The 25,812-nt window shown below is 39.7% G+C and overlaps 1 protein-coding gene across 1 annotated transcript in view; it reads right to left on the reverse strand.

Annotated features, from left to right (window-relative positions):
• Window positions 1-25,812, reverse strand: part of hnrnpll (heterogeneous nuclear ribonucleoprotein L like) — a 59,692-nt gene that overhangs the window by 13,017 nt on the left and 20,863 nt on the right. Inside the window, exons 3-8 of the mRNA XM_083922659.1 lie at window positions 23,192-23,301; window positions 22,965-23,092; window positions 21,439-21,524; window positions 21,253-21,349; window positions 17,858-17,930; window positions 2,667-2,738 (exon numbers count right to left, since the gene is read on the reverse strand). Of these exons, the coding sequence (XP_083778785.1) occupies window positions 2,667-2,738; window positions 17,858-17,930; window positions 21,253-21,349; window positions 21,439-21,524; window positions 22,965-23,092; window positions 23,192-23,301 (566 nt within the window). The remainder of the gene's footprint in view (window positions 1-2,666; window positions 2,739-17,857; window positions 17,931-21,252; window positions 21,350-21,438; window positions 21,525-22,964; window positions 23,093-23,191; window positions 23,302-25,812) is intronic.

The raw sequence follows: 25,812 nt of genomic DNA on the forward strand, positions 1-25,812 counted from the left end.
GTTCATAACAGAAAACATTATGTTCTTATTAATGCTCATGAATCCACAAGAAGGTTAATGCAACATGGTTCCAAGGATCCATAAAAGGACCTTTACTATTTCGAAGTTATATAAATGATCCTGCTCAGGTATTTGGTTTTTGCAGATGACACCAGCCTTGTTCTTGCAAATAGAGACCTAAGTTTAATAAATGAACAAATCAGAATATGCGGCAGTATTCAATATGGTTTTCAAACAAACATGTTATCTCTTAATGTCAAAACATCAAATTTCATGTTATTTGCTGGAAATAAAATGCATGACAAGGACCAATGTAACTTTAGATCAATAATGAAGAAATAGTCAAAGTTCTATCAACATGTTTTTTAGGTGTTAGATGATAAACCCTCCTGGAAAGAACAGGTTGGACTTGTCAGCAATAAGCTCACTAAATCTCTTGGGGTCCTCAGAAAAATATGAGGTTTTGTACACAATACATGATTAATAACATTATATTACAGTTTGATTTATTCATATTTAACATATTGCAACTCTAGGCGAGTACATTTCAAACGTATCTGTATAAAATCTTGCTACTGCAGAAAAAAGTTTTTCTTAGATTAGTGACCTTCTCTAAAGCTGTTGTACCAGGTGCAACGCTCTTTTATAAAATGCAGTTGTTGTCAGCTATTTTTGATATTAATATTCTCCAAATCGGCACGTGTTGTTTTGTTTCACAGATTTACCTTACAGTTTTAGATGTTATTCTGTTCAAAACACAAAATCCCATGACTACAGTACTACACAGGCTGAAAATCTTCATCTCCCCCCGTATAAATCTTCCCACAGTCATTTTTTAAAATAAAATATCGTGAAGTTCTCTGATGGAAGGAAAACATTCATTTATTAAACTCTTCTGTCTCACTGTGAGTACAAACAGAGACTACGAAATGCTCTGCTTTCAAAGGCAATTAGTTGAAACTAAAAGTGTTTTTGTTTAAATGTTCAGGGTGACTCTTTACCCCACATATAGTATGCCCTACACTTAGATTGTTTTGTAAAAGATTTAAACATATGTATTTGATTGTTTTGTATTGATTGATTATTTTTTGATTGTTTTCATTTTTTGTGTTGGATTTATACAACACAAAATTTTTTTGTTTTCAACAGATCCCAACGGCTGAGGCCTCATTTCAAAATGCAGTTCCACACAGAGTGAGGACTCTTACAGTGCAGTCAGCCTAGGGAGAGATCACATCACAGCTATTAGAGGGAGAATGACTACAGTCAGACATCTTTCAATATACATATGGTATATCAGTATCTTTTTCATCAATAAAGCAGAATTTTTCAAAGATATAACACACATGTTATTGGTATGTTCATTGATTCATTTTTTTTTTTTTAAAAAAGCTTGTTGATTTCAGATCTGGAATCAAACAGGGGGAAGGGAAGGTCTCCATAAGTCTATTTTGTATTTGCCTTCCCTTGTGAGAGTAATGAGCTAAGGAAGAATTAAATTAGTTGAATGAAAAAGGGCTGTCACAAAAGAATATTTAACGTATGAGGTCAACAATCATGTTTCTGTATTAGCTCTTTGTTTTCCTCATCACAAATAAACAGCTAAAGTTAATTTTGAAAAAACAAAACACATGTGAATCTGATTATGATTAGAGAACTGATTGTGACCTGAACTATCACACAAGATTTCCATGTGACGTGAACCTACGATTCTCCCAAGTTTGCGTATTATTGCGATAATTCAGCTGCTTTACTTTGTCTCTATATTATGTATCTATGATCAGTTTTATTTGCGCCACAAACTGATTAGAACACTTTATCGCCCGCTCTCTCACTTACAGGGAGATATCTGAAGCAAGTATTGAGCCGCCTTCTGTTGGCAGCAGGACAAGATTTGTTGTCCAAGTAGCACTGACCAATCACATTTGAGCATGCTTATATTAGTTGCATGCAGGTAAACAGTCTACGTGGAGAGCAAAAGAGGCGTAATGCATTGGCTATTGTGTGACAACGATTTAGCTTTATTTTAAGTTTATTTTATGTTATTATTTATCTGCATTCATTCATATGCAGATGTATGTGTATAGAGACACAATCGCTCAACTCCAACTCCATTCTGGTGTCTCGATAATCAGACTGCAAACAATGCCTGCTGGATGGAAGAGGAAGTGTTGGCCTGGATATTCGCTGGCTAAGCCAGCAAGCCTGAAAAATAAGTTGCTTGCCCCCAGAGGCTAAATTGGATTCCAAAACTGCATAATGCATAGCTGCGTTATGACAAAGGGAAGCTTTTTCCATATACTCATAGTAATTGCAGCACATTAAACTTTGAATCAACAGCTCGCTACATGCTTTTTGTATTATAATGACTCTCATCCCTCGTGTGTGTGTGTGTTAGTGTGTGTGTGTGTGTCTTTAAATTAAAGAGTGTAATTTGCAAGGATTAGTTTACAAATGCAGGTGAAGGCATACCTACTGCTGCACCTCTGACCATTACAAATGACTGGCAGTTTACACCTGTGCTGGCTGAATGTGTGTGTGTGTGTGTGTGTGTGGCGTGTCAAGTTTCTCCTCAGAGGTATGGGGACTGTAGATTAAGTAGCAGCCTTGTGTAAGGCAGCATATTCAGTTACCTGTTTCATTAAGTGTGTGCATGTTTGTCTTACCATAGCTGTTATCGCTGTAGGATGATGGGTGTTCTCCTAAGATGGCCTGTCTCTGCCTTCCCTTTCCACGGTCTGAAACACACACACACACACACACACACACACACACACACACACACACACACACACACACACACACACACACACACACACACACACACACACACACACACACACACACACACACACACACACACACACACACACACACACACACACACACACACACACACACACACACACACACACGTTATTAGATTGTGTGCTGCGCCCACAGTAATTGCCTTTAAAACAATGGGCTTCTTTCACAGATGTAGACTTTGCATTTACTAGTTCAGAGGAACGAATGGCAAAGGAATTTAATCCAGAACAAGGCCACATCAGTGTCTGCTATAAGACACTGCCACTTGTGTAGAGCTATTTTAAATAAACTCTTGGGACTGGATAATTACAACAGACAGGAATAAAGTTAGTGTTCAGCTAGTCTGGCATTGTCAGACCTATCTCTGCGGTACTTTGTGGGGAAAGGCCAGCACAAATTCTCAGCTGTAGGTGTCTCAATAGGTGATAAATGCAAATCTGTTGAGCTGTAACCTTACAATGATAATGCCAATGAACAAAGCGGTGCCATTACAGTAGCACAGGCTTTAGGCTATGCATCCCATTTACTTGAGATGCAGAAAATCTAAGTAAAAAGGCAGTTTTATTTTATTTACAAGGTTTTTGTTGCTCTCATTGAACTGAAGAATGTAGTTTTCTCTGGACATTTGCTCACGCCGACTTTAAAAGGAGCTTCTATAAAATCACAGGAAGCATACATTAATAGTTCACTATATTATTTATCAGTGTGACATCTACTTTTATATGAAATACACTAGTACAATGTAATTCCATCAAACCATGTTATGTATGTATGTATTGTATTTATTAGTTCCTTTCATGAAAATGCCTATTCATTACATTGTTCACACAATGATAAATTAAATTCACAATTACAATACATTTAAAAATTAACATGAATGGAAAGGAGCAGATAAGAAGAGTACAATTCTTCAAAGTTTTCACTTTGGATGATGTTTTCATGCTTTGTCCCGATGAAGTCCCTTTTACCCTGCACACGATTAGACAATTGATTAGTCCTGTTGATATTTATCATAAACAATATTCAGTCAAGACAATGATTGTCCAATTGTCCAATATGAGACAATGTCAGACCTGAATGCAGTTTTTGAGTTTAAATCTGCTGTATCAAGTCTAAAGTGCTGCAGTCACACTTGAAATTAATAGGAGGCATTAAGTGGGAAGTTTAGTAATGACACTACTAGTCATTTTCTGACAGCATTCCTCTCTTGACATATTTGCAGCAATGGTGTTGCTTTCTGCTTCAGGCTTTGTCGAGCCGGCTAACACAACTGTCCAATTTTGTAGTTACACCCGTTTGGGTTTCTTGACACATTGGAAATATCGTTAGAGATCTCAGCAGTTAACTTGGTTAGTCTCTTTATCAGAAATTACATAATTTGGTATATCTTTAATAGACAGTCATAGGGTTATACCCCAGAGGAACAATGCCACAAGATCCTGTTTGATACTGATTTTGGGGGTAGGGGGTCCATTATACAAATGGACCATTTCTTTAAGCAACCCATGTAACCATCTCATTAACAGTAATCCGATTATTGTGCAAGCCTTAAGTGCACACTGTCAGGTCCATACGTCCTCCCCAGGCATTTCTGGGGACCCCAAGACATTCACAGGCCAGATGGGATATTTAATCCCTCCAGTATGTTCTGGCATAGCCCTGGGGTCTCCTCCGTGTTGGATGTGAAAACCTCTAGAGAAAAGCTTTCAGGGTTGCCTCCTCGTCAAATTCCTGAACCATTTCAACTGGCTTCTTTGAAAGCAAAAGAAGCACCAGTACACTCCAAGCTTCTCTCAGATGCTGGATCTCCTAATCAAGCTACCCTGCCAAGGACACAGATTTCCTCTGCTTATATTCACAATGTCATTCATTTGCTCACATCCATAGGTTGTTGAAACGTAGACTGCTTGGTAATGAGCTTTGCCTTCAGGCTCAGCTCTCTTTTCAATAGTCCTGTACAACGGCCATGTTTCTCCCGAAGTCACACCAGTCCATCTGTGGATATTGTGTTCCATGTCATTCTTAGCAAGACTCTTTGCTAATTGCTCAGCAATTGAGAACCCCCCTGTTCAGCAGAGTATCATGTCATAACCTGCTCAATGGGACATGGAAAACCTTCTTCCAAACAAAAGAACACAAAACAAAAGAACCAAATGCCTGGAGATTCTGTCCATGAATCCTGCACAGCCTAGTAGCCACTGCAAATGTCCTCATCTAGCTTATAGCTGAGATCTGAGACACAATGACTTGTGGCTGGCATAAACCTCTGCCATACAACATCCCAAAATTACAACCCCTGGAGTGCACCGAATCTGCATCCACATTTGATAGTCAAAGCTATAAATAGCAGATCTTAAATCAGATTTTCAACCCAAGGCTACAGGATGAAACATTGTGGAAGAAATCAACTGTGTGTTGGTTTGTGTTCAGTGACTTCTTCAGCATCAGCACATCAGTGTGCAGGTTGCTCATTTAAAAAATATACTTGTTTTTTCTTTATGCCGTGGCACTGAAAGAGGTACAGACATTTTTTTATTTAGTATTTATAGTTTTATAGTAGTTTTTATTAAGTATTGTATTGAAGTCTTAAATTCATGGCTGCTTTCATAATCCTAATCTGTGTCACAATAAAGTCCATAACAGCGGTGAATCCAGTGGATAACAGCCTGCATTCTCTGTGGTGGAGCAAATGACATTTTCCAGCCAAGTTTCAGGGCCAACAGGGAGTTTATATATCCACTTAGTTTGACACAGTTCAGAATATTTTGGCAAAAAAACAAACACACAAAATAAAGTTAACCCCTGAAATATTATGGTGACGGTGATGGCCTTAAGTAATAACACATATAATATCCATGGTAGACATTTAGAGATTAGATTTACAACAAAACAAATGTGCAGAAGGGTAGTGATCTGTGCACAGTCCTACAAACCACACAGCTTGTTTCAGTCATTTTTTGTGTGTTGAAAGTATGTGAGTTTTTTTTAATTGCATTTCATTTCTAGAAGCCACACTCATGAGTCAAATAAATAAATAAATAAAGACTTCAATAGACTTTATGGTAGTGATTGAGGCGAGTGAATGAGAAAAAAACAGCTTTATTCAGAGAGAGGCAGGTATAATGATACAGAAGGTCAAGTGAACAGAGATATGAAAGAGACAGTACCTGTCAGGCATCAAGCTTTCTCTTTTTTCTCCCTCAGCACGATAGAACATCAACCTGCATTACATTATCACCATAATGATAAAAACATCACCGTCATTACTGTGGCTGTAAAACACATTCAGTCACAGTGTGTCATCCACAACACAGTGAAAGCATTGCATACTGCAGTATATATACACATGGAGGCACATTGAAATGACACTGACTTTTCTCAGTTGATAGGAATTGAGAGAAGTTTCCCTCCCCCCACCACGGCCAACATTATGTGCTACACAGACATTTAGAGGAGATGCTACAGCAGTGAAAAGTGAGAAGGCCATAAGATAATTTAGACAGCAGGGTGGACATCCCCACTGACCTTCACACACAGATTAGCCGCACACATGATCAGAATGCATGCGTCTCAGAGGCAGCTGAGCTGAGATACTGTCTGCGTCCACCAACACCAGACAAAACCCTTTCATTAACAGAGCTGGGTACCAAACTTCAAGATTCTTAGGCACTGACCAAACTGCCTCCATAGTATCACATATCAAAAATGGCCTTGGCATTCAACACCAAATTTCACTACCTGACGAGCAGGGGTGGACGGGCAAAAAACCTGGCACTTTGGCTCAGACTGGCCGACCACAATTGATCACACAAATATAAGTCATGAACCTGTAACTTCCTACATTTTAGTGAATTTTTATTCACTAATTTGTGCATTTTCTGCATCAATTTATGGTGGGAATGTTATAACTTCTTAATTCTTCTTCTTCCTTCCTTCTCTTTTGTTGTTTTTTCCCCCATCTTGACCCATGTATATGCTCTGCCATTCCTCTCTATTCTTCTGCCACTCAGCGCTGACCATAAAACCCCCTACACACAAGCACACACACCTGCATTTATTTTGATAGGCTGTTATCAAAGTCAAGGTACTGGAACCAGTATCGAAAATGTTTGACTGATACCCAGCCCCACTCAATGATGTTTTTAGGGTTACAAAATGCTTATTTAGTCAAGAGTAACTGACATAACCAGGTTAACAGAAATTCTATATTATGTAACCACATTATGCCTCATTTAGTGTTTGGAACATACGAATGAATGGATGGGAAAGATATGGACTACGCTCTAGTATGGGTATGCCAAGGTTCATATGGACATTTTGATACTTGTGCAAAACTGGAGTGTCTTGAGTTATGTGAAGTCAGTGACCTTAACCTCCAAAATCTAATCAGTTCATCTTTGAGTCTAAGTAGATGTTTGCACCAAACTTGGAGAAATTCCCTCCAGGGGTTCCTGAGATATCATGAGAATGGGATGGGCAACCTGAGAACAAACGATAAGGCCTCCAGCAGCATCTGTCACGGGCAAAAACAGTTCAGACGTACAAGCAGGATGCAGACATGCGTGTGGTCCTCATGTTGTTGATGAAGTTCACTTGCATTTCTACCTGTTCAGTCCACAAACTATCGCAAACACAAACACAAGCTACATGTGTGGCTTGTTGCCCGAGCCTCTCAGATATGTTGACTTTCTCTTTCTCCTTCTCTCCCTCTGATTGGTTAAATTAATGGCTGATTCTTAGAGACGTTCATTCCCGAGAGTCCTTTATTTTCTGCAGCATCTGTAATGCATCTGCAGTCTCTAATGTACGCACAGCTAACACAGCACGGGTATCTTATTAATGATTGAATCTTCTGCCACAGCAAGTATCTAACAGTAATTGACCGTCTCTGCTTTACAGTGCTTAGCTGTTCCACACTGAATCCACATTAGTACAATCCGATCATTTGGAGTCTAGCTGGTGTCCTCGGTGTGAGCCCTGAGCTGCATCACAGATCAGCTCTCCTCAACACTGGTGTCTAGTTTCAAAGGCCACTACTGAAATAATATTTTTTTAACTTTATCAAGACAAGCTAAATATGTATATTTGACCAAATGTGTTGGTCAGTTGTTTTATTTAAGGTGTGATTTGTGGGATTGGAGGATTGTATTGGCTAAATTAAATATGTACAGTATACAGTATAATTGCTGTGTTTTGTTTTCTTAAAATGAGCCCTTCATATCTACATAAGGAGCATCCTCTTCCACAGAGTCTGCACCACAGTTGTACCTGTATGTTTCTACAGTAGCTCAGAGAGGACAGACAGAACACCCGCTCTAGAGAAAGCCTGTAAGAGGCAAGGATGAATGTATCATTTTTCTCAGATTTCTTAATCTATTTGTAAAAGACGCACATTTGGAGTTACACGTTTTGAATCACAGAGTGTGAATCTCGTGACCTACAAAAAGTTTATCACCAGCTGCTCCGTGAAGGTTATTACTACCAGCACATCAGTTAAGAACCAAATTAAAGTCTACAGCATCCTGCAGTCACATAGCAACTCCAGGAGACCCAGAGGAACCTGCAGTACCTGCAGACTTTGATCTGACTGGACAAAATACAACAGCACAGTGTTAAACCTGTCAGGGTGGTTGGCTTCTTCTCTGTCCTTGGCTGTGCAAGGTGATCTGAAGCAACATGAGCCATGCAATGCCTCAACAAACACACACACACACACACACACACACACACACACACACACACACACACACACACACACACACACACACACACACACACACACACACACACACACACACACACACACACACACACACACACACACACACACACACACACACACACACACACACACACACACACACACACACACACACACACACACACAAAAGGGGCAGTGGTAGAAGAAAGGATAGGGTGACAAAAAGGAGAGAAAGGGAAGAAGAGGAAAAACAAGACAATAAGGGAAGGGAAGGGAAAGGCTGTGGAAAGCAAATGAACAGTGCAGAAAAACCAGGAGTAAGAAGGAAATAAGACAAATAGGAAGGAGATAATAGGAGGATAAATGGATTGTTGAGGGAGTTTAGAGGAGCTAAACTGTAGATGAGCTTGTCAGTGTATTCAGCTCTTGGACAAAGATTTAAGATTCTGTAGCTCTAGCACATCTAAAACTTAATCCTCTCTTTTTTTAGAAAGATGTAGGAATGTAGAAAGAATGCAGAAAGGCATTTAAATCATCAACTCGGTGATGGTTCCTCAGAGAGATGTAACGAGTAAAATAATTACTTTAATGACTAAATAGTGGAGATTCAGTGGCACATGAAGATGGATTTCTGAGAGCTTGATGATGACTCACGCTCATATTCAACATTACCCACTTCAGTGAAACCTCTGACAGCCCTGGAACACACTTTTGAACTTTCAAAACCATCCACCTGCCTTCATTCTCACCTGTTTTTTATTAAAAGCTGAATTTCAGGCAGTTGTTTTGCATATTGTAACTATTATTAAGTGCTCTCTGTTTAATGGCATGTTCCCCTCACTTCTTATCCCCTCTTAAATAAGCCTAGCTAAGAAAGGGTACCCCTTAAGAGGTCTGTTTTGAGGGCCTTTGTGGTAAGGGAGTCACCCCATGTTCAGCGCTTAGTCCTGGGGATTTAAAGGAGGTTGGTATCAGCAGACGGCAGACATCGGGAGGGGGCGTGATGGTAGAGGAGGTCAGAGAGATAGGGGTGAGCCAGCTCGTTGAGAGCTTTGTAGGTGATGAGCAGAATTTTGAAGATTATTTGGTGTTTAATCGGGAGCCAGTGGAGGTCATGGAGGACTGGGGTAATGTGGTCACGACAGCAGGTACTGATAAGTAGGCGGGCAGCAGAGTTCTCAGGGCTTTGTTTATGGTACCACACAGGATGCTGTTGCAGTATTTAAGCCTGTATGTTATGGATGCATAAATGAGTTGTTTCTGCAGCAGTGAAGGTGGAAGAAACCGGTTTTGATGATGTGGTTGATGTGGGGCAGGGCCGAGAGCGTGAGGTAAAAGATGACTTGGAGGTGGAGGGAGTAATGATGAAATCATCAGTGTGTGTAAGAAATCTTGGTAGGGTGGGTAAGTGAGTCTGGTGCAATGATTAAGAAGTATGACTTGAGTTTCAGGAAGTTTCTTTGCGTCTGTGTTTTATTGTCCGTTACACAGGTGGTGATGGTGGAGTGAGTATCAGTGGTGATGGCTCTGGAGGAGAGGTAGAGTTGGGTATCATTGGCATAACAGTGAAATCGGAGGCCAGGACAGCTAACGATTTGTCCAGGGGATGAAAAGACCAAGCACCAAACCCTGGAGGACACCATGGATGACAGGGACTATACAACTATAAAAAAAAATCCTTGAGTTGAATGAGTCCAAATTAGAAGTGCAGTAGTTATAATGACCCCTCCGACCCCAGAACCAGCAGCACTAACAGTCTCTCTTCTATTCTGACAATGTTCCATTCTTTGGATGCTCAGACTTAAGTGGGGCAGCCCTGCCATTCATGTCCTCTGAAGATCTAGAAAAGCTCTTCCATGTTTGTTTGTTTTTTTATATCCTTCACATGTCTACTGCAATGCACCTTATTGTAGTAATGGCAGGCTCAACTCCTCTTTCTCCTCTGGTCAATCTCACTTTTACATTTTGTTTTTTCCCTAACTGATGGTATTTGCTGTAATTGTTTCAATTATTTTATCTTTTTTATTCTTTTATTTTGGAATTCATTTGCTCTTATCATTTTCTTTAATGTAAAGCACGTTGTAATTTGGTTTTGAAAGGTTCTGTGGAGGGAGAGGTACGTTGGAGGAAAGAGGAGAAGAAAATGACAGGAGGAAGAGAGAAGGGTGGGAGGATTAGCAGAAACAGGATGATGAGAGTGCAAAAGATAGAGAGGATTAAAGCAGAGTGCACGAGAAGGTAAACAGAGAGGTGAAGGTGGATGAAAAGGAGGATGAGGTGAAAGGAGTAGAGGAAGACAAAGAGAAGAGTGACATGCTGGCATGAAAGCTGATGAGGATGAAAACAGGAGAGCTGTTATTCTATCCTCTACACTGTAAGTAAGGTAGCAAGAACATCTTGAACAACAGCATGAAAACATGAAATAAGTCTCATAAAACACAAAATGCAATGGCAGTATACTTTGCACGATTGTTGCATTACTTTATACAATGGTGTCCTTCCTTCAATATAAGTGACTGGACTAGTCTTTGGCTGTGTCCAAAAGCATCGGGCCGACGGTGAGTGACTGTTGCCCTAGTTTTTGCAGTGCGTCCCTCACCATTGGCACCACCTTTATGTCCCTGGACGGCTCAAAATTTCAAAAAATTAATGCAAATCATTTTTTTTTGCAATTTTCCTGATTTATATCTGGACTTTAGGTAAAATCAAACGCGTCACATTTTGTTTTGTCAGGACCCTTTGACTTCTCAACGCACTTGGTAGCCCTGTGCATGAAACTGACGCTCCGGAACATGTGGTTAACGTTGGGAATTCAAACCGAACCACTAGGGTTAGGAAAAGATTGTGGGTGGGGTTAAAATAAGTGTATTTATCACATAATACAAAGTAATAATACAGTGACACACTGGACAGAAAGTGTAATCTCCTGGGTGAAAGTCCAGTGTTTGCTCTGAGCATATAATGTTGCTGTGGATGGGTTTACAGTTAAAGCCCAGTGCATTTTTGTGCTTTGTGGGTCAGTATCAAACACTGAAGTGTTTGAAGCCATGGGAATGAGAATGGAGTGTTATGCCCCAGACACAAAATGCTGCGCCCTGCCCTGACAGTAATAGTAGGTAGGCTATAGTTGAGGTTAGGTTAGGTGTAGCTGTGCAACATACAGGCAAAGTTGGTGCTACAGCAGCAAGAACACAGGGATTAAAGGAAAAAAACATCTTCTGACTGATTTTTTTTTTGTAGTTGTATTGCCTATCTACAATTTGTATTTGTAAAACAGTTTTCAGATTGATCTGAAAGATCCACATTCCCACAAATAGGAAGGTTAAACACTAAAGATCTGAAAATCAACTTAACCAGCCTTATGTTTTACTATCCACCTAACACAATACAATGTTTCGTGCAAGCATCACGTTTTCTGGGTGAGTTTTCCTTTATCATTCAGTAAAATGTTTCAACATTATTCATTACTTAAGTCTGCCCTTTTATCTGTCTTTTCTTAAACACTCTAGTAAAAACAATAATGTGCAAGTTGATTAAACCTCCATATAAAGGGGGTAGATGTCTACATTTCTAACACCCAGTGTGGGAACAATGGAGTAGATGAGGGAGTCAGATAGAGTGGAGCTCATGACACTGGAAACACACAAGCAGTTTTTTTTTGACTGCTTAAAAAGTTATAGAGTTGATCTGCTACTGTTTATTCAAACTCAGAATTTTTAAGTAGTCTTAAGTAGTCCTAATGTTCCGTGTGTTTGTGGCCAGGCAAAGCAGCCTATGTATTATTATTATTTCATGAAGTGGAGGTGCATCAGTCGCTCTTCTGCTGTCACATCTCTACCTCTCTCACCCATGTGAAGAAGCGCTACCGAGGAGAGTGGTGTTCAGATCGGAACTGAAATTAGCTGACATCGATGTTCATTTGCAAATACATTAGACAATGCACAGGTAGTTTACTGACAGTTTTTGAGTAGGCTACAACTACAACAGCAACAACAACATCCACAAGATGCTAAAAACACAAAATAGATTGCAGAAATCAGAAAATATATTATTGCTCACCTGTTCCTCAGTACCAACAGTGGTCTGTTGTACTGCATCAATTCTAAGCTCAACTTTGAAGCCATAAAGATCCAAACTTTTCAACAATTGTTTCTCTCTTATTATAGTTAATATTTCTCATTGACTATTATAGTTACTGTTACTTTTGTGGTTGCTTGCATCTCTGGGACTGTCTCTCTGTCTGTCTTTCTCTCTCCGTCTCTCTCTCTCCTTTTCTTCCCCCCAACCGGTCAAGACAGATGTCCGTCCTCCATAGGGCTGGAGATTGCTGATTAATGTTAATTATTATTATTAAAGATAGTGTGACTTGTTGCTGCTCATGGGGGAATTGTTGGGTCTCTGTAAATGATAAATAATGCAAAGTATTTTGAGATAACTTTTGTTATGCTTTGGCACTGTAAATAAAATTGAATTGAATTAAATTTAATTGTTGGTCTCTAAAATATGCTCAAGTTATGCGGCATAATCAACCTACTGCTGTCAAATGATGACCAAATTAGCAGAAAAGGTCGCATCAATGATGGAAACAAATGAAGAGGCTCTTCATTGTAGCAGGGTCACATGCATTAATAAAGTTGGTCTGATTGATTAATACACCATGTAGTGTTCCTTTTGGTGGTACGTCATACATACAGTGTTATTCTTGCTACGCCTCACACAAAAAAACACAAGAATATTTTTCATGGAATTATTTGTATTTCAAATCTAAAAACGGCCCACACGGAAACTTCAAGTATCGAGTCCAATAGACAGAAATCTGAGTGACAGAGAACTTTAATCCCTGAGAACAACAAAGCTGTTTGTCTTTTCTGATGCCAGAGGAAACTGGGAGGAAGTTGAAGATGAAGAACTCAGTAATCTGCTCAAACTACACAAAGACACATCTAACAACCACATATCCAGTGCAAACTTCCTGCACTGTGACCACAGCTCTGTAGCACAGAGGTAAACAGCAGCAGTCTCCTGTTCAGTATGAGACAAAGAGAAATACTGTCACAATACACTACATCACAAAGTGAAGTAAAACAGTGACTGTGGGGAATTTAATTAAAAAGAGTACTTTGCTTTGCGTTGTACTTTTAACATTGTCTGACACACTTCTTCTTTTTTTAAATAAAGGATGGAAATGCAAAAGAACCAGAGATATTGCCTATTTATTCAACACATTATTCTTCCTTGTCAAAACTTGGTTGGCCTACATTACCCAAAAAGCAGTTTATGTATCTCGGAGCTTCTAACCTGCAGCAGAGATGAGCAGCGAGCTACAGAGAACTGGTCAGAGCACTTCTTTCATACTCCACACCTCCAGATTTCTTGCCTTTTTCGACTTGTAGTCTTCAACCAATACCGACTCATGTGACATCACTTGAGGACATTTATGGTCTTCATCACATAGCTCCGTCTAAAGACACTAAAGGCTTTATACTACTTTTTCAAATTTGCAGTTGAACTCCCCAACACCTGGAAACACGTTCCCCTTTAAAGCACAATACAGTCTGAACCCATCTGGTGTTGTGGTGTTGCTATCAACAGAGAAAACTGACACTATAAATCAAACTGCGGTTCACGGTGGAACGGCTGTTGACCCATTGTGTGAAGCATTAGTAAATAAACCCCAGAATATACAGTGTATCATGTACTCTGGAGTAAAGCCCCACCTCTCCCTCCTTTATGTTTGTGATAAAAGAACAGTCTTACTGATCAACTGTGACCAGTGATTTCCACTCAGAGACAATGTTCAGTGATTACTTGCCCCTGTCTGTGTCCTTGCAATGTGCCTCCGTTGAAAATATATAACACTGAAGATATGCATTTATTTAGTGAATATTTCATCTATAACTGTTGGGACCAGTTCACAATGCTATCAATCATTTCATGAATCACTTTGAAACAAGATGGCTGCATTACAGATCCCTACAGTCTTCTATGTTCATTACACACACCCAATAATAGCCCATCCTTAAAGGTTCCCTGGGGACTTTTAGATCTCTAGTAGCACTAAGAACCATTTTTTTTTAATCCAATCACCAATCACATTAGGGGTGTCACGATATACTAGTTTTCAGTAACACAGCGAGATATACTGCGATGTGCGAACTAAGGCAGGGCAGAAGAAGACTGCTGGCAGTTGTGGACATGCCCACCTTCCCCTCCCCTCAGCCCTTGGTATTACATAACAGCACACAGAGGCCACTTGGAGAGCAGAGGGATATTGGACTTGGTAGGAACAAGGGATGAAATGAAATGCACCTGACCTCCTTCACTTCCACCCAAACTATCACGGATCCATTAGCAGTTGTAGGTTAAGCGCTGTACTGCTTCTTACAAATAATCAGAAATACCTTTAGACTAATTTTAATGAGATTAAGTTGTTTTCTACAGTTGACTGCAATACGTCTGCACTTTGTAAACAGCTGCATCATCTTTGATTCAGACACTTCTGTTTGTTATCTGCATCATGATATAATCATATATCATTATTATTGTTGTTTCGCATGTATTCAATGCGTTTACAGATAATTTTGAGAAGAAACCACACAAGTCAAGTATAGATATATAAACTAAGTAGACTAAATATTTATAAATTATAAATGTATTTCTTAATTTCTTTGACTGGACAGAAAATAATGATTTGGACTAACTTGGAAGTTAAACTTGACTTGAATCGTGATGGCTTAAACAACTTGTCTCTGTTCACTGAATGTTTTCAGGTTCAATATAAATAGAATAAAACTTTGTCATTTTGATTGAGGAGAAAGTGTTTTTTTAGATTACATTGTAGTCTGTCATTATTTCACTGTTTCAAAGTGTTGATTACATTTTCTTCACTGAAATTATAATACAAATTTAATTCATTTTCATACTTGAACTTACTGAACAGGTTAGAAATGGGTAAAAGGGTAAAAAGGTTCAAAAGTGGCTTGATTTGTGACCTGATTTGAACCCTACCTCTTGTTTACAAGGAAAATCCACAGAGTCTCTTCAAAGATAAATATGTCAAGTTTGTTCTGTGGGTTATTCTATTGAAACTAGAAATGGGAGCACATGACTGCTCATTAAATAAAATGAGAAAAATCTGGCGAGGATGTGGTGCTTGGGGAAAGGTTATTAGGAATCATACTCCATGACTGTCAAGAGAAAATGTCATGGTGACAGCACCTGGACCACTGTGAGTGTCATCACCATCCCTGGCCTCACTGTTTAATATTTGTTATTTAACCCCCCCACCCCCCACCCCCCTTTTGGATACCCAATACAATTTCCTGAATTGATTGATTTTAAGAATGAACTGATCCCAACATTGATCTCATCACACAGTTTGAGGCTTCAGAAAGAAATCTCAGCTACACCCCACATCCAGTACAAAGAATGCTGCTGTACAGAGAGAGGCACGTGCATAGATAACATTGACATGTCATTGTCATTTAAACAAGGCACTGATACGTTCAAATTAATCTTCATACCAAAAATAGATTAACCATATATCAATCAACATCCTTAGAGCTACATCATGTGAAAAGCACATCCATGCATGTGTCTGAATACAGCTACTGTAATCAAATCACATTAGGGGTGTCACGATATACTAGTTTTCAAGCCTCAATTGATGTTTTATTTCTCCCAAAAATTGGATCCCTCCACGCGCACAGCATATCAACATGTGAGTCACATAGTTCGAACCCCGTATAGAGGACAGTGTTAGCTTGTGTAGTTCATTAAATGGTGTGTAAACTGAATGTAACTCATGGCAATGTGGAGTCAGTTATAGTCAAGGGAAACATCTAACTATTCTCTGTAGCCACCTTGACAAAGGTCAACAGGTAGGAAAATGCAGTATTTCGACCAGCTGTATTTTGGCAGAGCGTTAACTACTCTAGCTCTAAGGAACTCGACCGGTACTGAGCTCCTGTCCTTTTCCCATTCTCTCCCGCTCATGTAAACAGGGGTGAACTTCAACAATCGGATTATTCCCTTAACCAGGGAAAGATCATTTTTGGCTTCTGGCTAGCTGGTTAGACGCTGATTTCAGTAGATATCTCTGCTACACAGTACACAGACGTCTTTGACATAACTGTTACTTCTGAACACTGTGGTGATCATTTTTGTTTTGTTGTTAATGGACTCACACATACATACACACACTGCCTCTAAACTACATCGTCTTCTTCAACGGTATCTTTTGTCTCTTTTCACAGCCAGCTGCTGTACTAACTGCAGTATCTTTATATTATAGATTTTCTGCAGTGTGTTCTGTTTTTGCAAAAAAACAGGATGTTCTTTTGAATTTGGCAATGAAATTGCCACAATACAGGGTGAAATGAAAACCTGATATCGTGACATCCCTGATTCAGATGAAGCAAAGTGACAGAGAGCAGAGGTTAGGCCAGTTATATACTGTAGCCTCACATAGCCAACATGTCTGGTCATCAATGTGCACCAGAAAAATCTTTTAATCAGATTGAAAACAAAGAGCATATAGTACTTTTCATTTATTTGCTGGAAGACTAGCATGATGATGATCGTCACTAAAGAACCACTGAGAACCTGATCTAGAGGCTCTGAAGAGCTAAACACACTGTGTGGACCAGACATAAGGCCATGCAAGACTTCAGACAGAGGAGGAGATTAAAAACACAGTGTGGAGCACATAGATGGAAGGAAGTGCTACTGGATTCCTGCAGACAGAGGTAGGGCTGAGGCCTCCTGGGCATGTTGAAGCAGCAGCTGCATGGTGGTCAGCAGGAGTGAGATCCGCCTCTTTCTCTCTTTCTCTTTTTGCTGGGTTGCAGAAGTGAAGATGGAAGAAAGCTGCAGTGCATGGTCAGCCTGACGTCCATCCCTCTTTCTCTGTTCTTTCTCTCTCCCTCAATGTTTCTCTCTCTCTCCTCATGGTAAGCGGAGGTGCAGGCTTGTGAGAGGCCGGTGATTGGCTGGTGTGAGTGCTTAGATTGGAGATGGAGAGACAGGAGGCGGAGGAGTCTTGGTGTGATGGAGGTCTACGGTCCACACTGTTTATGACTACACTCTGAATCCATAATGACTGAAGATCTGGACACAGTTTCACAAATGACTTGCCATTTCATCTAGTGGTGTAACGTGAATCAAGGAGCTGTGCAGTGGAGGGAGATGTGCCGACACAGAGGAAAACAGTCCTACCTTCCACATCACAGGACCTCCCATATAGTGCAAAAGTAGTGTCACCCCAAATGGTCCAGTGGTCATAGGCATACTTAGTTGTAAGTATGAAATAGAGTCAAAAGAGAAAGAGGGAGAGAGGGTATGTCTTACCTCGTCTGACCAGGTATGGTTTAGTGTAGTCCCAGCTCTCGTTGTCATTCTTAATCACGTTCAGACGTGTTGGCTGTTGACAGAAGATGACAGAACTCATCAGGATCCAGTTAAATGTATCACAGATATACAAGAGCTGTATTCTCGGTCCACTTTTGTTCACTAGCGTATATAGTACATACATAATATCATCTCTGCCCATTCACATTGTTAGGTACTATTTTATGCAGATGACACAATTTTCTCTAAATGCGGGCGGCCATTGTAAACCCACAATCTGCTTTTTTGTTTTCGAGAACACAGACGAGAATCCTGCGAGTGCTTATAGCCAAACCCTGCAGGGTTTTCAAAAATAAATTGTTGAATGCTACAAATATGTAGGTGTGTGGTTGGATAACAGACTGGCTCTTATGCTGCAATCACACCGCACATGATGGACCCGATAGAAGCAGCACAATTACATACAAAGTCAATCTACAGACATGATTTGAACACAGGCAGCACATTCCTCATGTTACCCGTGGTGCGATACACGCGAAAATCGATCAATATTCGCCTCTGACGCCTACAACGTGCAAGTTGAAAATATTGAACTTTTCAGATGAATCGCTTGACGCTGTGGCGCATCAGCCAATCAGCATTGAGATTGCGGTAAGCATTGTAGCATCCGGGGATCACCAGGGGATCACCACAGCCGCCATTGTTGCAGTTCTTGACTACATCAAGGAAACCAAACTGTTCCTATGAATATAATGTATACAACTTTGACCTAGTCTGCCGAAAATCCAGAAGAAGAAGAAGAAAGCCATCATTGCAGAGTGTGAAGCCTCTCCCCATGAGCGTATCCTGGTCTAATCTACAGGAGAGCTGCGGAGGCAGGTCAGCACCCTCTACAGCTACGGAGGTTAAATCACTGACGGCCTGATCTCACTGCAACACAACGGCTCTTTTAAGAGCCACACACTTCATCTGAGAGCTAATTTCTGTTCTTTTAAGCATTCAGATCTCTGGTTAGCACTAGCATCACTTTCCATTTAGCACAACAGCAGAGCAGAGCTGCAGGCAGCTAGCCATCGGCTGCTACCCAACTGCCTGGACGCTCCAAACGTGCGATTGATGCAATGCTCCAAATATGATCCAAATATGATCAAGCAGCGTGTTGCTTGCGTTTCTTGACATTTTTATCACATCTATCGCGTCCGGTGTGATTGCAGCTTTAAGACAGAAAATGAAACACCGGAAATTAAATTAAATTAGTGTTTGTAATATATTTACTATTTACCATAACTACATTCTTTCTCTACCCTTCAACAAGTGGTTTTAGTTCATGCCTTAACTTAACTATGAACGCAATATGCTTTGGCCTCAACATGACTTTTGTTCATGCCAATAAAGGTTTTTGAATTGAGAGAAATAATACTAAAACATACTATTACTACTAATCATATTAAAACAAAATCCTTTCAACTCTGCGGTTGAAAATCATGGATATACTGTAGTCAGAGCAGAGATGTGTCTATTTGTTTGAAAAGGAGCATTTGAATCTGCTCAGGGGATTATCTAAATCACATCAATATGTTGCAAAGTCAAGAAGACAGAAAACAATTGTGAAGGATTTTTTTTTCCTAGCTTGAGTCCCTTTCTTACAGGAGACATGACGTGTGTATCATGGCTGCACTGACGCACTTTGGGCCCATTCATGTGACAGTTATCATTGGTAGCAGTGCAGATCCCACAGAACCACAAGATTACAACATATAGTGAAGTTTCACTTTTACTTCGCTCTTTCTGCCCACACACTCCCTCTCTCTCTCACACGCCCATCCATGCACTCTTTATCTTTCACTCTCACACTTTATCTTTCTGCCTTTCTCCCTTGGGATGTTGCTACAGGGAATTGATATTTAAACATCAATATCAAGTAACTAATTTTCATCGATAATAAGAGCAAATCACAAACAATCCTCAAATGGCTGCTGCTGCCAATCCACATCAACATCTGCATCAACATTTTAGAAACCTTTAATGATAGCGGAAAAGTTACATTTATTTACAGACTTTTCTCTTTTGTCTTTTATTTTTTTGCAGTTATCTCCACTTCCTTTAATAACGTCCTCCCTTTCATGCACAAGTTGCTCTCACTATCACCATGGTTATTGTAGTGCGATCATTACCAGGCCTCTTACATGGATACCTGCTAATTATTAACGAGCTGCCAGACATGGAAGAGGCTGATAATTAGCTGCACATATACTTGACTAGTCAGCAGTCTATACGACTCTTTGTTTCATGTTCAATCAGGCAGGCTCTATTCAGATTTCACTCCTCTGAAATCGCTCACCACTCGCTCCGAAAAAAAAGAAAGAAGCGGCTCTCCCTCCATGCTGCCAGTACATAAAGATCTTCACTCACCCGTAGCGCTGGATATATTAGGCACCGACCGAATTTGCCTCCATAGTATTGAATATCAAAACATTTTGTGTCATTCAATACCAAATGTACATACCCAAGGAGTGAATCTGATCTGCAATTCAGTGTATAAAATTCAGTGACAGCCGGGGAACCAGGGAAGAGCAGTTGATTCCAGATGCTACTCACTGAGCTTTGACAAGAGTGGCTGCTAGTTGGCTAATCCCCCCACATACTATGGATATATGAATGAAAATCCTTTGATCCACCATGCTTCCGTGCTACACAGGTTAGTTTCCGATTCAAAGTGAAGTTTTAAAGTCAGAGTCAGTCAATCAGCTGTATTGACTACGGTCAGTAGCTTTTGGGAACCCCCTTGATAATTTTACCCCCTTGGTAATGTAGTGTGCACTTATACAATCAAATCCACCAAAGAAGATATGAGATGCAGCTTGAAAATCCTCGGAAAAATGTTTGCGAATCTGAATTTGGCCTGTTGAAATTTTAAATGCATTTTTTAATGTTGAATTTATGAACATTGTCAGTCAAATTCAGTCAAAACATTCAATTACATATTTTGAATGCATAAATATTCAGTGCTAGAAATTCAATGGCTTTTTAATTTCAAAATCCAATAACACAGATTTACTTCCATAAACCTCAAGTCACATCTGACTCCACATTCTCTCAACATTACATCGACGGCCAATAATCTATGAGGTTATCTCTGACAGTCATTTCATTTTTATGCACAAACTCTAAAACGTCACTAAATGTGGAATTTTACCTCTTAACACAACATTGTCAAGGTCACAACATCTCTCAAAACATATTCATGTTGTACTTGATTACTGCACTGCACTGTTCACAGACACTCTTAGGAAACTTTTCTGTGACTTAATGAAGGAGACCTCGTAATCACAGCACATCCTTGCTTAAATCAACCTTACAGAATGACATGAGTGACTGTGCTTTGTGTCTCTCACCCTTGCGTATTCAATCTTGAGTGTACAGCAACCAGCATAGATGTCAGCTCCGTTCAGAGCAGCTTTGGCCTTCTGAGCACACTGAACTGACTCAAACCTGAAGGAGAGGTGTTAAGGAGAGGAAACGGTACTTTGCAACACACAGCATGTGTGCAGCAGACACATTCACACATTCAGGAAGGATACTCCACCATGGCCTGGATTCCATTTCGTTTAAAGATGACGATCCTCAGCACACTGCCGATGGGGTTACACACTGTGTACAGAACATCCTGCACCAAAATGAAAAGAGAAAGAAATTAATATTCAACATGATGTAAATGTTTTTAATGCTGCAGGTTGTCTAAACCATGCGCATGGTGTATTTCATGAATACCATATAGACACTGGAGCAGGGAAGAGACACATATAACTGCATGATGATACATCTTCAGGATCTGGTGAAGTTTCCAAGACTCCAAAACTCATAGTCTTCCAAGAAGAGTGCCAAACACAAAGTTCTGTTTGTGTTTCATTACTCTTGTTCCAAAAAGTACCGAGCAAAATAGTTTTTCATTTTTTAAATGGTTGTTGTATGATCCAAGCCAGACTGATGGTTTTTGTCATCAGCTATGGCCAGCCATTCACATTTCAGCTCATCTTCTTGAAACTAGGCAGCTAGTTTCCACTTTCACTTTGTACATGTAAGTGGTATCCTTACAAATGGCTCATGATTGGTTGATGGGATTACTTTTCTGTGAAAAAAAGAAACGAGTATGAAATTAAATGTGATGTGTCATTTACTTATTGGCCCAATGTCCTACTCAAAACTGTTATGTTGAATGTAAATATTCACTCTCCAATCACTTCCTCCTTCGGCGACCTCATCAATATGCCCTCTTGCATTCATACTCTACCCAGTGTTCAAAAGATTGAATAACAAATAACAATCAAATAATCCACACATGAGGCAGTCAGTGGCACAGTGGTTAGAGCAGTCGACCCATGTAAAGAGGCTGAAGGTCTTCGAGGCAGCGGCCGCGGTTTCGACTCGTGTTCCTGTGATATTGTATCATGCATGAGGGAGGAGGATCTGTGGCATGTGCACCAACTGTGAACTGTGCTAAGTGAACAGGATGATAAGGGCGCCGTAGATTTATGCAAAACAAACAACAGGCTCTTCGTGCACGTAGAGGCAGGTTTTTTTTCTTCTAAACCAGATGATTTATGTTGTTCTATCAGAGCAGAGTGTCGGCTTCAGTGAATATTATCAAAACAATGTTGCCAACTGCACTTTTAATAAAAGTATTTGCCTGAGAGGCAGCGAAGACATACAGGATCATCCTGCCCATTTCTGTTCAACTACAAGAAATGTTTTTTGTAGACTTTTTTTTATTAGAGTCTCAGGCAGCAGTCACTGAAAATAAACTGAGGAACTTTAAACTGTCTCTAAACATTTGTTGTAGTAAATACATTGTCATTATGATGCAGTGCAGCTTGGCTTGCTCTTGTAGAGTAATAAGGTCATTCTGATAATCAGCTTTATGACAAAACATTTGACATAATATAAAAAATTATAATTGTATTTATAAGAAGTTTTAGGACAAATACACTAATTATATGATATAATTACAGTAGGTCCACACAGTGTGTGTGTGTGTGTGTGTGTGTGTGTGTGTGTGTGTGTGTTTGTGTGTGTGTGTGGATGAGTGTGTGTGTGTGTGTGTGTTTACCGTGGTTATAGGGTAGAGGGGGTTCTGTATGGACAGCAGGAGGACCTTGTTGCCACTGTTGGGGTTGTCAGCATTGGTCGGCCTGGTGATTCTCTTGGATGTCGAGTAATTAAAGTAAGCCTGTTGGCCTGGTGAACAGATGGATGAAAACATAAACACATACAGTATGCTACATAAAGACACAAGTAACTAATCAATGAGCAGTAAGCCTTTACAGAAAATCAAACCTGCAATGTATACTGGCTCCTTGGCTCCACAGGACACACAGCGGTCAGCACTCTCCACTGCAGAGAACTCCACCAGGGCCTGACGCTTGAACGGCATCATCATCACATAACTGAGAACACACATGGACATTAAGATAGCACATGCACATGCTGTTCACTTGAATGTTTTCCACTTAATGGGATTTCCTTTTACTGGGCACTAGGGTTGGGAAATTGGACGAATATATCATCTAAGTACATCGCTGTTGCTCCGCAGAGTCGGACAGCTGCCTATCAAGCAGTTGGGAGACAGGTGGGAGACAACATTTAGATAATTTCACATCTTTTTCTATGAATTAAGGATTTACTTCGACCAAACCAGAATTGGTGATTGTTGAGAGAATATAAACACTGACTAAGAGGAGTTTGGTGAGTTTTATTTGAGTTTGAATGAAGTGTGTTTTATTATGAGTTATCAGGGCAATTAAGTTAACATCTTAGTTTGGTAAACAAGACAAACTTGAATTCAGAAGGTGTACGGTTGTATTTTTCTGTGTATTAAGGAAAATAAGTATAGGAATACATTAGATTTTGTGAGCAGCAGCTAACCTGCCTTCACCAGGCTGACTGACATCAGACACTGAGACAAAATAGTTCTCATGTGGGATCCATGGGAAGAAATCCACAGTGTTTATGTATTGATTTGGTGATGTTATTTCCCCGCCCAGCGTAGCAAGTGAGGTGAACCAGCCCATAGCGACAGACAAGTCTCACGCAGACTGTGAGCGGATCAATCAATGTTCCTACTCTGTAAAGTGTCCTGAGATAACTTTTGTTATGATTTGGCACTATAAATAAAATTTAATTGAATTGAAAGGTATAGGCCTTCCCAACCCCAATCAGAAATGAAAGGAGTTTAAAGACTTTTAGTAGGAGGATAAAGGTCCTTGAGATGAAACCATCTTTTTTTCTAGGGGGTCCTTAAAGGAGAATTTCTGTATTTTTAAACCTGGACTATAAATCCCCATGTATTTCTGTGAAATTGACTAACGGCAACAACTTGTTTTGATATTTAATGGAATATTAGACTAAGGCCGACAAAGGGAAAATCATTTTTTGGTGGATTTATCTATTATACTGGATTTATCTATTAACATCTATGTTTAACCCTAATTGTTGTCCGGGGAGATGAAGATTAGGTACTTTAATCTTCCAAGCATAGTTCTGTCAGGATGAGTTCACTGCCTTTTTTGACAAAGACAAAAGCCCGACAGACAAAACAATGTGAGTGTAAAGGTCTTTGAAGACCAGTGCCTGCCAAATCAGTGCAATAAGATAATATATCCGTTTGTTTGTGCGTGTATGTGTCTTTAACAGTATGCCTTTCCCTGCGGCCCCTTTCAGGTGAATGAGATGTTAATAAATACTGCAACATGCAGGAAGTGTAAATAATGGAGAAGGAGTCGTTTAGAGTGGAAACTCCAGTATCGCAAAATGTTTCCTTCAATTATTCACAATCTGTAACTTTTGCATCTCTCTTCACTACAGCTACTGAAGCTCAGTGCAGTACCTCATTACACCAAATCACTTCATATGCTTCCACTTTTTACTTTACATGCCTCCCATCAATACTTAAATCATGTTCAAATGTCCATGTTGCTAGAGTGTTTTTTCAGCTATTGGCTCTTTTAAAAAAGCTAGCATATGCAGAAGATTGAAAATAGACAAACAAGGAATACAACGTTAAACTACTGGTTATAGTGATGAATCTTGGAATTGTATCATCCAAGTTATTAATGTGTTTTTTTTTGTTTTTGATGTTTGACTTGAAGTGACTTTATTGATGATAATTATATAGGCTTAACATACCTATTAAATTCAGTGTTTCTTATAATCAGACAAATTAAAACACTCAATTCAATATGGATAGAGAAGACATTAGGAACACAATCGATTTAATTTACCTATATAATATTCATTATATAGGTAGAATGATACCTACTCGCCCGGACTCCTGCATCTCTACTGTACAGGGGAACACAGTGGAAATAAGTCCTCATAAAGAATCTTTGGCTGAATGCACACTCCTGCAGAAGCATCAAGTCATGGCACTGATGGAATTAACGTTAACTTGCTACGCCTGATAGAACCTGATAGAACCTGCCACTGAAGCAGTGGTCCATGTGAGATATCCTCCGGAGACCCAGAAAAATAAAGGTTCAAATTTTTTAAGTTTTTAAACACAATTTAGGTAATTGAGATCTCAGAAGCAGATTCCTTTTTTCCTCAATAAATGTAAGAATATCTCTTGTGGGTCAATCTTTTCCACCTTAACACAGCACAACGGCACAGTAAGTTAACATTCAATTATTAAATTCCCTTTTAAGAATGTGATATTTAAGTTATTGTGCATGCTTTTAACTGGTCGTGTGTGTGTGTGTGTGTGTGTGTGTGTGTGTGTGTGTGTGTGTGTGTGTGTGTGTGTGTGTGTGTGTGTGTTTGTGTCTGTGTGTGTGTAAAAGGAAATAATCTTTGTCTTAGCCCCCCTTAGTTTCCTGAATTATGTGATATGGTTGAAAATGATAAGCTATTTTGAAAGGCTTCTAAAGATAATATTGTTAGGACTCATAAATAAAACACAA

This window comes from Echiichthys vipera, assembly GCF_963691815.1.
Source record: "Echiichthys vipera genome assembly, chromosome: 11".
Classification (NCBI taxonomy): domain Eukaryota; kingdom Metazoa; phylum Chordata; class Actinopteri; order Perciformes; family Trachinidae; genus Echiichthys; species Echiichthys vipera.